This window comes from Thalassophryne amazonica, chromosome 8 (genome assembly GCF_902500255.1).
Source record: "Thalassophryne amazonica chromosome 8, fThaAma1.1, whole genome shotgun sequence".
Taxonomy (NCBI): Eukaryota; Metazoa; Chordata; class Actinopteri; order Batrachoidiformes; family Batrachoididae; genus Thalassophryne; species Thalassophryne amazonica.
In genome coordinates this window covers 111,136,047-111,149,000 of record NC_047110.1, presented here as the reverse complement: position 1 = coordinate 111,149,000, position 12,954 = coordinate 111,136,047, and the positions used below count along the sequence as shown (strand labels likewise).

Below are 12,954 nucleotides of genomic sequence, written 5' to 3'. Positions count from 1 at the left end.
TGAACTTGGGTGTACAGAAATAATCTTATTCATAAGACCACTTTGTGAAAGTCCATTGAAATATGTTCAAAACAGAGAAAGCAGATTCACATACAGCATTTACACATTTTTGTACCCCCCTCCCCCATTCTTACTTAATATGTATGTAGTAAAATCCTATATAAAGTCAGATCTATATTGTCTAATGTATTGTAGCCATCCTTTCCATACATTATTGAATTTGTCAACTTCCAGTCTAACAGTTGCCGTTACTTTTTCCATAGTGTATATATTTAACATGACATCAACCCATTCCTCCACCTTTGGGATACGATCTGTTCGCCATCTTTTGGTGATTGCTTTTTTACTAGCTAAAAGCATGATTCTCATCTTTTCTTCTTAAATGTAACATTTCTATATTAGTCAAATATAACATTTGAAAACTTAACGGAATTCTGACCCGTACTACATCTATAATGTTTTTGATTTCAGACCAATATTGAGTCATTAAAGGGCAACCCCAAAAGATGTGAAAGTGATCCGCTTTGTCTTCCCCACATGATCTCCAACATTTTGTGTCTACATATTTTCTTTGAGCAGGTGTTAATAAAAAACGTATTACATTTTTCCAGCCATATTCTCTCCAGAATAAAGAGCTTGTTGTTTTCCATTGATATTGGAGTATTTGATCCCAGTCCCCCTCTGAAATGAAAATGTTTGCTTCCCTCTCCCACCTTTCTTTAACATATTCTGTGGCATCCCCCTTTAACTCCTCTAAAGCTGTATATAATTTTGAAATAACTTTGCAACTTAACTCTGATTTATAAGCATCTAGGATCAGTTTGAGTATATTCATATGTTGAGTAATATTCATATCCTTATTTTTTCTTTCTTGCTTTAAATAATGCCTTAGCTGCAGGTACCTATGGAAATCCTGATTTCCAAGATCTTTTACTTGTTGGAAACTCATTACATCATCTCTTTTGATTATCTCCCAGTGCATTCTTGGACCATTTCCCCACAATTTAAATGTGCTGTCCAGTGCATTTGGTACAAAATCAGTATCATATGCAATCCATCTCAAAAGCTTGCATTTTTCAACTAAATTATACTTTTTCAAAATTTCAGACCAGATTCCCAGAGAAACCCGCAGCAAAGGGTTCACATTTTGTCTCCAGTTTACCTGTAATTGCAAATCACACATCAGAGCTTGTACTGGTGGCTCCATTTTCCCCTCAATATCTTTCCATTTCGCTACATATTCTGGATCACACAAACCCATCAACACCTTCAACTGAGCAGCTTGATAGTAGGTCTTGAGGCATGGTAAAGCTAGACCATGTTTTTTTGGCAATTGTAAAGTTCTGTATTTAATACGTGGTCTTGCCCCCTGCCATATATATCTAGATATTAATTTGTCCCATTCTTTAAAGTCCCTCTCAGTTAATTCAATAGGAAGATTTTGAAATATATATAACCGTGGCAAAATATTCATCTTAATCACCTCAGCTCTTGACACCAGGCCTAAGAAAGGGATTAAGTTCCATTTTGAAAAGTCTGCTTTGATGTTAGACATCACCTTGTCATAATTTGAGATTTTCAAATGTCCAAGATCTTTTGTAAGGTGAATGCCCAGGTACTTCATTGATTGCTGCTCCCAATTAATTGGATAACTTTGTTTTATAAATTGGTTTGGTATATAATTATATGATAGAGCTTAGGTTTTCTGCACATTAATTTTATATCCTGACAGCTTTCCAAACTCTGCCAAGAATGACATCAGGACTGGTAGTGTTGAGTTTGGGTTCTCCAGGTAGATCAAGACATCATCTGCGAACAACACTATTTTCTGCTCTATTCCTGATACGGTTATTCCCTTGATAATGACACAATGTTTTATCCACTGGCTTAGCGGTTCCAAAAAAATATCAAATAATAACGGACTGACTGAGCAGCCTTGAGCCCGTCTCTAATTTGATTACCTTTGACAGACTACCACTGACTTTGATCCTTGCTATTGGGTCCACATACAGAGATCGAACAATCTCAATATAACCATCATGAAAGTTACATTTTTTCATTACTCTAAATAAAAATTCCCACTTAACGGAATCAAATGCTTTTTCTGCATCCATTCCCAGTATGGCGGCCTCCAGGTTTCTTTCTTTGATGTGTTGCATAATAATGTACGGCGAATATTGTCATGTGTTTGCCTTTGCTTTATAAATCCAGTCTGTTCTAAACTGATAATATCTGGTAATATGTCCTCCATTCTTCGAGCTAAAATTGCTGTAAAAATTCTATAATCCACATTAAGTACACTAATAGGTCGGTAGCTAGAGAAATTTGTTACGTCCTTACCCTCTTTTGCAATAACGGAAATGATTGCTTCCCTCCAAGAATCTGGAATTGTCCAACCCTGTAAAATCCAGTTGAAAGTTTTTTGTAATAAAGGGATTAAAGTTTTCCTGTATACTTTATACCATTCGGAGCCATAACCATCTGCACCAGGACTGGTGTCAGATTTGAGTCTAGAAATGGCTGAATTGATTTCTTCCGCCGTTATTAGAGCAATTAATTTCTTATTCTGCTCCTCTGTTATTTGTGGCAAATGTATCTTGTCTAAATACGTGTCTATTTGAGATTCATTGTTATTTTCTGTTTGTGCATACAACTTGGCATAATAATCTTCAAAGCATCTATGTATGTCCTCTGTTTTGTATACCATTTGCTTTGCTTTAGGGTCTTTCATCTTAGAAATTTGTCTTAATGTCTGTTGCTTTTTAAGTTTATACGAAAGTAATTTTGTAGATTTACTCCCCGCCTCATAATATCTTTGCTTTGTGTAAATCATTTTTTTCTGGATTTCTTGAGAAAAAAATGTCATTAACTTTTGCCCGTATTATTTTTAATTCTTCATTAGTTTTATCATCAACCTTGTTTTTATGCTCTCTTTCCTTTTTTTCCAAATCTGCTTGTAATTGTTTTAGTTCGGCTTGTCTCATTCTTTTTATGTGAGCAGATTTTGCTATCAGCTTTCCCATCAATACCACCTTGCATGCGTCCCATAGTATAGGTGGAGACACTTCACCGTTATCTTTTTCTTTAATATATTTGCAAATATTCCTCTCAATTTCCTCTTTCATCTGACCGTTGAGCAAACTTGAATTTAGTCTCCATACTGTTTTCTTTTCAGTCCCTGTGAATATTTTGAAAAATATTGGGCAGTGATCAGATAGGTCCATAACCCCCATATTACATTCTTTTACTCTATAACGATCTTTTGAGTTAATTAAAAAATAATCAATTCGTGAATACAGAGCATGAGGAGCTGAATAATAGGTGTAATCTTTTTTGAGTGGATTTAGGTCCCGCCATATATCTAAAATCCCATGTTCTGACAGTAATTTAGAAATTCTTTTACCAGTAGTGGTCTTTTGTTGGGTTTTCCCTGTCGAATCTAAATTCAAATTAAGACGCTGATTTAGATCACCTCCCCCTATTAACACTCCTTCACTCTCAGTTATCACCAGCTCAAAGAGGAGTTTGAAGAAACTCCAATCCAAGCCTGGGGCGGCATAGATATTGAGCAATGTAACCAGAACTCCCTCTAGTCTACCTATAACTATTACATATCGACCTTGCTTATCCTTTATAGTTTTAAGCATTTCGAAACTTATTCTATTGAATATTAATATACAAACCCCTCTTCTATGCCCTGACTGATATGAAGATGAAAACTCCTGATTATATCTATTTCTCTTGAGTTTTTCATGTTCTTTATCAGTCATTTGGGTCTCCTGTAAATATAGCACTTCTATACCCTCTTTTTTCATCTTGCTCAACACCTTGCCCCTCTTGATTGGACTGAGGAGACCATTAACATTGTATGAGGCTACTTTTATATGAGTACTCTGTGATGCCATTCTATGTTACATAATGTAAATATCGTTATTCCTTTCACCCTGTGTACTGCGTAAAACAAACATTTGGAACAGTAATGAATACAGAAGAACAACTTTGAACTAAGTATACTGAAGACTTCCAAACATGAGGTCCAAAAGGAGACCTTTGTAGAGCAAAGTACCAGCTCTGAGGGATAACCCCTGACCCCGTAGGGTAGGGGGCCCTTGTGACCATATTTGGCCCTGTTCATTCCTCCCACTTTTTGTCCACTTTGAAATAAACATAAACTCCCCGACTGATAAATTAACTAAATAGAGGAAGGCTCCCTCTCTGTTGTAAACATATACACACAGTCATTTTCAACATAATTTCCATAACACCGCACTGTTATCTTGATGAGAGAAGGTCCTATTGGTCCAGTGGCTTACTAGTCCTCTTCCCCCGCTCTTCTGTAGTTGAAGGCTTGCAGTTTCTCCTTATATCCCAAATATGCTGCCTGGTCCGGTTTGTCCCCTCCTCGAGCAGAGCGCCACATCAGACGAGACAGCCTCTCCAGGGGGTCGTCCACGGGTCTGATGAACCGGACCTGGAGACCCCTCGCCACCATATCCTTAGTTGCCTCTGCTGCCGTGGTGTACAAGCGAGTTTCATCTTCATAGAAAACGCGAAGCTTCGCGGGAAAGAGCATCTGGAATCTGATTTTTTTCTCTCTCAGCACTCGCTTTGCTTCAGCGTATTCCTTTCTCCTTTTCATGACTTCGGGTGCATAATCATCATGCACGTACACCTGTTGCTCCTCAAACATGAAGCCTCTCATTCCGCACGCCTTCTTTATGATTTCCTCTTTACATTTATAACTTGACAGCTTCACAATAATCGAGCGTGGAGGGGCATCTGTGGGGGGACGTGGTCCGAGTGCTCTGTGTGCTCTCTCCACTCGGAGTGCAAATGTCGGTGGCAGCTTGAGTTTTTCCCGGAGTAAAGTTTCCACGAATGTGCACATTGACTCCGCGCTCTCCTCAGCCTGTTCTCTGATGTTGTGCAGACGTATATTTTCACGTCTGCCCCGTCCATCCTGGTCCACCAACCGCTCCTCCAGCCTTCTCTGGATCTTGATCAGCTCACATGTCGCTTGCTCAATGCACCGGACTCGGTCCTCAGTCCCTTCAATACGTCTTTCTGCTTCATCAGTTCTGCTATTGGCCGTTTTTATTTCTGCCCTGATATCTTTAAGATTTTCCACTGTTTCACGGCGAAATTCCCTAATTTCACGCAGAACAGTCTCCAGCTCGGACATTTTCCTGGGTTCGGGGGACCTGTGCACTGCCCGTTCCTCCTCCGCATGCACCTCTGTTAGCTCGGTTAGCTCTGGTGTTAGCTTACCCCACTCTTCTTCGTCCGTGTGTATCTCAGTGATTCTAGAAGATTTTTTCGCCTTTCCTCTTGTCATTATCAAAAGCCCATTTATACCTTGATATTTTAGGGATTACACGGCAAAATTCACCACTCAGCGCTTCACCCAACTTAAAAGTCGGGGAGTGATGTTTTTATGCTGCCGCTATCATCGAGTCCCGACTGGAAGTCACAAGATGTCTTTTTACGCGCACAGAGAGGGGCAGTACAACGCCAAGGTTAGCACAGAATGCCGTCGTGAAAGTCTGGATGTGTGTGGTCTTCAGTTTTACTTCCACCTCACCTTCTCCCACCTGTGCTCAGGTGACATTCTGGAATGAGGTGTCAGGTGAGTACATGTTCTACCAGGTGAACTTCAAGGTGACATCTCCAGGCGTGGTGTCCACCATCGAGCTGGAGGCTACTGTTCGTCAGACAGCCTCAGCCTGCGTGCAGCTGGAGAACCCACTGACCACGCCGACCTGCTTCACCCCTGAATGCAAATGTCCCGACATCAGCGTCCCGCTTCAGCACACCATACCTGGACTGTCCAAGGTCCACATCCAGGGCGTGTTTCACCTTCATAAACGACTCGTTTGAGTCTGCATGAACCCACTGAGTGCCTGCCTGTGTTCTCTCTTCAGGGGACCCTGAGCTTCGAGTACCAGCCTCTCCGTGCGGGCGAGTCTTCAGCCCGCCTCACTCTCCACAGTAACGAGCTGGGACACTTACACTACCAGCTGCTCCTCAGAGCTCTGTCGCCCCTCACCGGAGAAACCTGTCCACTTCCAGACCCCTCTGGGAGGCAGCCACGCTGTCCTCATCAAGTTCAAGAACTACTCCCACCTCAAGACCGAGTACTCCTGTAAGGTAAGAGAGGGTTCAGCAGTCCAGCACCCAAACACCGTCCACGAAGTGACGAACACGTTCACAGTGAGCAGGAAGTCCAGAAGAGCATTTAACAAAATTCATACACTCCAAAAGATAAATTCAAGTAGAAACATTTTATCAAGCTGAGTAACTGGTTCAGAAATGGTTTAGTCATCTGAATAATGAACAAATTAAGTTAGTCATCTGACATCATCATTATTATTATTAATGTCACAGTTGTTCTGTAAGACTGCAGATGATTCCATGTATTTATGGGGAATGATGTAAATTTGTTTAATTGCAGGGGTGGTGGCCATTAGTGACATGAAATTTGGGGTTCCACAGGGGTCCGTCTTAGGCCCCCTGCTTTGCTCCCTTTATATAGCACCCCTTGGGCACATATTACGGCGTTTTGGGATTACCTTTCACTGCTATGCTGATGTTATACATGCCGATAACTGCTGGTAATCTCGTTCATGTAAAATCCTTAGAAGATTGCCTTGCATCAGTGAGACGTTAGATGTCTAGAAACTTCCTACTTTTAAACTCTGATAAGACTGAAATGATGGTTCTTGGTCCAGTGAGACATCTGCATCAATTTGACCAGTTAACGCTCAGCCTCGGCTCATGTGTCATACATCACACTGACAAAGTGAGGAACCTTGGGGTAATTTTTGATCCAACAATGTCCTTTGACCTCCACATTAGAAATATTACAGGGACTGCTTTCTTCCACCTGTGAAATATAGTGAAGATTCGTCCCATCCTGTCTATGGCTGATGCTGAGATCCTGATCCATGTGTTTATCTCTTCCAGATTGGACTACTGCAATGTTCTATTTTCTGGTTTAGTACAGTCCAGCATTAGGGCTCTCCAATTGGTTCAAAATGCTGTAGCCAGACTTTTGACACAAAAAGTTTGACCACATTACACCCATTTTGGCATCCCTTCACTGGCTTCCTGTCCCAGTGAGATCAGATTTTAAGGTTCTGCTACTAGTCTATAAAATTGTTCATGGACTGGCACCTCCCTACCTGGCTGACCTACTTAAACCTTACGTACCGGCCCGGGCTTTGCGTTCTCAAGGTGCAGGACTACTTTGTGTCCCTAAGGTGAATAAGAAGTCTGCGGGTCACAGAGCTTTCTCTTATCGTGCTCCTGTTCTGTGAAATGATCTCCCTGCGTCAATAAAACAGTCAGATTCTGTGGAGACTTTCAAGTGCAGACTTAAGATGCACTTATTTTCCCTTTTGTATGGCTAGCATACTGGCATAGTTTTGTTTTTACTCTTTTAATTCATTTTATTAGTAATTGGAGCGGGCTGTGGCCTCAACTTCACCTAAATTCTGGGTCTTTTAGTGAAGTTTAGGGCTAGTGGCCGGTGATCACCTTAGTATTTCTTTTGTTTTTCTTGTTGATTAATGCTGACAAATTATACAGTATTTCTTATCTTTCTGATGCCTGATTCTGTTTTTTTCTCTCTGTTTAAGGTGCAGCTCCATCCAGAGATGGGTGTGGTATTTGTGGTGGCGACCCTCCTGTCCTGTGCACCCACAGAATTTCTTGTATATTTGTTTTGTGAATTGTTCTGTGAATTGTTCTTAATTTATGTTTGTAGCATGGCCCAAGCTGAGGGTCACCCCTTTGAGTCTGGTCTGCTTGACGTTTCTTCCTCAGAGGGAGTTTTTCCTTACCGCTGCTGCTCTGGGGGTTAGTAAGGATAGACCTTACTTGTGTGATGCGCTTTGAGGCAACTCTGTTATGATTTGGAGCTATATAAATGAAAATAAATTGAAATGGAAATTGGCCAAGTGGTTAATGCACTTGGTTTTATTGCGGAAGGTTCCCGGTTCGAATCGCGCCCCTACCACATTTCTCCATCAGGAAGGGCATCCGGTGTAAAACTTGTGCCAATTCACCATGGTGACCCCGAGTGAAAACAAGGATGCAGCCGAAGGAAGTTACTTACTTTATGTAAATTGTATTAATTCTAAATATGCTAGAATCAGCCACAAAGCTAGTTTATATCTGGTGCTCAGTTTTTTTATTTCGTTTTTTAAAACAACAGACGTGACTGTTATGTGTCGACGCGGGTTGAGGAGCGGACCTGCGTCTGACGGAACCCAGCGCTAAAATAACCAGAAAGCGGTTCCAATAACAAAACAATTTATTTTTCCACCCTCTGGTGCATAACAAAGTGTATGAACAAAAGATGCGTCAGTCTGGTGGAGTGAAGGCTGGCACGCTCTCCAGCGCCTAAAAGGATCGAAGCCCGGCGCTTCTGGACTCACTTTACCGCCAAACACCCCCCAGGTGGACACGACAAACCGACTCTCTGCGAAGGATAGAAAAGGTGAGGTAAGTCAGCAGCTACAATCAATATCCTTCAAAAGGCACACACTATCAGCAACACACTCAGGCCTGCATCCAAGCTCTATGCAAATGAGCAGCCTCTCACAACAGGTGGAGGATTACCACTCCGCACGCCACGGCAGTAAGAAGCGAGCTGCACAACTCCTATCACAATTCAAATCTACTACGTAACAAAATACCAAGTCACTATCAACAATCAGTCAAACAATTAATCACCTCAAATGTGTGCCGACAGCATGTGTCCCCCACCCCTCCTCCCTCACAAGCACGATGTGTCAAACCCAGGCGCGGTCCCCAGCGTCCCACAAACGAACATCACAAGGTCGAGTTCCCGGCAATTCTGCTTGAATCACACATGGCTTAAATGCAGAACGCCATCTCATTATCTGCTTCAGCTGAAAGTCTTTAAGGTTGCACGTGAGCACCATCCACAGGTGCTGCACATAACGTTGATGAGGGTGAAGGACTCTTCAGCCAGCACCTTCTCCACAGAAGAATCAGTTTTCATACCACCTGGAGAGCAAAGAAAAGAAAATAACACCAAAATGTCCAGCCACACCCCCCCAACACACAACAGTGACATTAATTTAAATAATTTGTCCGGAATTAGTTTGTTTAAAATTGTAACCATAAGTCAAAACTGTCTGCCTGTGCATGACCTGTGTGATATCTGGCAAGTCTGTATGGTGTGAAGATAAATCCCCCCCCAATCTGGTAATCAGCTCTCCTCTACCTGCAGAGGATAGAGCTGTACCACTCATAGCTGTGTGTCTGCTACAAAACACGTAGCAGGCACACACTAAAATCTTTGATGTCAGACTTCACAAATGTTCTTAACGGTTAAGCTTTGTTCACTATGCCTGCAAAAATATGTTAGCGGTCCAAAAATGATTGGAACTCAATTTATCAGAAGCTAATTGGTCCACCGATGGTTTTCAAAGTTGTCAGAAAAGCTAATCTGCTCACGAAAACGTTAGCTTCGATAATTAGTGGTTAGCAGATTAGCGGAACTGTGCCCATCATTGCTTGTACGGCTGCCGTGTACTGAAGTGTTTTTTTTTTTTTTCAAATCAGAATTTCTCACAGTTTAAAACTTGTGAGTCCGACTTCATGCCGAGGTTTGATGGCTAATAATGTTTGATTATGATGGGTTTGAAAAAACTGAACTTATCCTTTGAGCTGGTACCATTTATATAGAAAAGTCTGAATGGGACGGATAATGACTACTAGAAGTGTTTATTTGAAACTGTCACTTTCATTTTTGGTTTTCGTTTTCCTGCCATGTAACTTCTATTAAATGTTCCCTCCTTCAGACAGATTGTCCAGACTTTATTGTAGACAAGAGCGTCGGTGCTTCAGCAGGTTTCCACGCCGGATCAGATGCCAGTGTGGAGGTTTGTTTTGAACCCCATGGGATCGGGGAGGTGAGGGGCAAACTCACCCTGTCCTCAGGAAACGGCGGTGAATATGTCTTTCCGTTATACGGGACCTGCCTCCCTCCCAAAGCCCAGGGCCCCTTCAGCATCAGGGCTGGCCAGAACATCTCCATCCCCTTCAAGAACGTCTTCCTCCAGACCACAGCCTTCTCAATCCAGGTACAAGTCCAGATCAGCTCAAGCGACCTTTTGAGTCCAAGAAAACATTTCTAAGAGCCCCACATTGACAGTGGATGTAAAAATAAGCCCTGCAGATGCCACGCCGCGTGGCATCTGCAGGGCTTATTTTTGTCTGAGCGCACGTTGCTGTTTAAAAGGTGGGAAATATCAGCTCAAATGAGGCAGACAGGAGCTGGATTAATGGTCCACGTGGTTCAGGGGTGTTTTGGAGACATGTCATGTGTTCTGTAAGCTAGTTGCTGCCCCCCGTGCCGTGTATGATGACGGGCTCTTAACAGTTCTGCAAGTTAATTGGTGGCTGAGTTAATTTTGTTTCATACGTCTTAATTCAAGTGTAATTGACTGAACTCAAACTTTTTTCTTTCTTTTTTTTGTTATCTCAGGTGGATAACTGTAACAAATAGCTAATTTGTTACTTAGTGATTTTATAGCTGTACAGTTACTTTAGTTAGGAAGCACCTTGATGTATGTAGGATTGAGTATTGAGGTGTGTAGTTGTAATTTGTCTTCCTTACCTCATGTCTTGTGTCCAGGCGGCAAAGAGGTCCCACTGGAAACTGTTGCTATGATAAAGGTTCTGGGATAGACCAAGGCAGGGGAGTCATGGGGGGAGATGTGTTTAAGGGGGTTTATTGGTGTATGAATTTTAGTAAATAGGTGGTTTTGGGGGGTTTAAGTTTAGGTTTAGAGATGGTGGGATTTTAAATGGGTTTTGGGTAGGTTAAAGGTATGGAGGGTTTTGATAGGTGTTAGGAGCTAGTTGGTTAGCTCTTACCTTTTTAGATTTTAATGGTTTAACCCGATTAGTCAAACCAGATAAAAGGCGCCTGAGAGATCATTCTGGAGTGGCAGTTGGGGAGAGACTATTCCCACTACCTCTCTGGGTATTTGTACTTTATGCACGATTTTCTTTGTTCTTTTTGGAAGGGTAGTGATAAAGTAAGAAAATTGAAGTTGTGGACCACATCAAGTTGCCTCGGCCTCTGTCTCTGCTTCTGTCTCATTGGGGGTTTGACCGCTAGGGGCCAACCGACGTCACATTTGGTGTCAGAAGTGATTTGTGCCTTGGTGAGACAGGATGGGAAGGAGAAAAGGGGGAAAGCGAGGCTCAGAAGATGACAGTGAATCGGCCGAAGCCTATAATGAGGGGGCAACGTCGAGGGGTCGAGATAGACTGGAGGAACTGATGGACCTGGTTAAGATACTGGCCGAGTCCCAGACAGCAAGAGACCGGGAGAGGGACAAAGACTGGTCTTTGCAGGAGCAGCGTTGGTCGTCCATGCAGCAGCAGGTCCAACAAGTTCAGCAGCAGCTGTTAACAATGCAGTCAGAGCAATCTGCATATCAAGAAGAGGAATTAGTGGGAGTGCCAGCAGAGGCTGTAGGGGTTGATGGGGTAGATAATGGTAGCTACCACAGGCCGCAGCAGGAACCAAAGTTGTTACCGTTAGCCCCTGAAGACAATGTGGAGCATTTTCTCACTACTTTTGAGAGAATGGCTCAGGTGTGCAGGTGGCCAGTGAAGTAGTGGGCTTTTCGATTGGTTCTGCTCCTTACAGGCAAAGCCCGTAATGCCTATGTGTTAATGGATTTTGCAGATATGGAAGACTATGATAAGGTGAAGAAAGCTATCTTAGCAAAATATGAGATTACAGCAGAGACGTACCGACGTCGCTTCCGTTCCTTGAAGATGGAGACAGAGGAGACGCCGCGAGAACTGTATGTGAGGCTTAAGGAACTGTTTTACAGATGGATTCAGCCAGAAAAATCTACTGTTTATGCCATATCCGAAACCCTCATCATGGAACAGTTCCTTCGTATGGTCAATCCGGAGTTGGAGGTGTGGATTCGGGAGCATGACCCTACCACTGCTGAAGAAGCGGCGCAGCTAGCAGAGGTCTTTACAGCTGCTCGTAAAGGGCCCAGAGCTACCTTCTTTGGCCGGGAACTAGGCCGGACCTTGCCAAGTAATTCCTTTGGGGGTGATAGGAGTTTTGGTTTAGGTCAGGGTAATAAGCCTTTCCAGGTAAACCCACAGTCTTATTCTGGTAAAAAATCTTCTAGAATGGCACCGCAGGAGGTCAGATGTTATAATTGTGATAAGCTTGGTCATATACAGCGCTATTGCCCAACTTTGAAATCTAAGTATTCTTTGCTTTGTTCTGTGCCGAGGCCGGCATCGGTCCAGACTGAGTGTAGGAAGGGGCGTACGACGCCAGTGTTGGTAAATGGCCAGCGTGTGGAGGCATTGTTAGACTCCGGGTGTTTTCAGACTGTGGTTTTGGCTGGTTTGGTTCCGTTTGAAGGTCAGTGTACCGAGGAAGCCCCTTTAGTTTGTATACATGGAGATGAGCATAGGTACCCTATGTCAGAGGTTTATTTAACCGTAGGGGGACAGACTTATTTGGTTTCTGTTGCTTTAGCAAAAAACCTTCCTTTTCCTGTCATTCTGGGCAATGATATTCCAACTCTTCCTGATTTGCTAGTTCAGGCTAATCAGGGTAAGCCGGAAGCGGGGGAAGAACTTGTTTTGGAGCTGGGGGGACAGGGTACCTTTGAATCAGCTGAGCGGTGTAATGTTTTTACCAGAGCTCAGTTAGTAAGGGGAGATTTTGAGGAGTTACCGTTTTGTGATGAGGAATTGGAGGTTCAACCAGGAAAGACAAGGAAGTCTAAGTCTCAAAGGAGGAGGGAGAAGTTTACTGGGTCTCAGAGGGAGGCACTGGTTAAACCCCTTAGTCTAGGGGAATGGGATATCCCTTTAGACATAGGGACTTTGCAGAAACAGGACCTTACCCTTAAGCCCTGGTTTGATAAA

General features: G+C 42.8%; 1 protein-coding gene across 1 annotated transcript in view; it reads left to right on the top strand.

Annotated features, from left to right (window-relative positions):
• The window catches only part of hydin (HYDIN axonemal central pair apparatus protein), a 291,354-nt gene that overhangs the window by 274,860 nt on the left and 3,540 nt on the right, over positions 1-12,954 (top strand). The window contains 5 exon segments of the mRNA XM_034175548.1: positions 5,468-5,516; positions 5,602-5,832; positions 5,922-6,038; positions 6,040-6,147; positions 9,834-10,117. Coding sequence (XP_034031439.1) covers positions 5,468-5,516; positions 5,602-5,832; positions 5,922-6,038; positions 6,040-6,147; positions 9,834-10,117 — 789 coding nt within the window.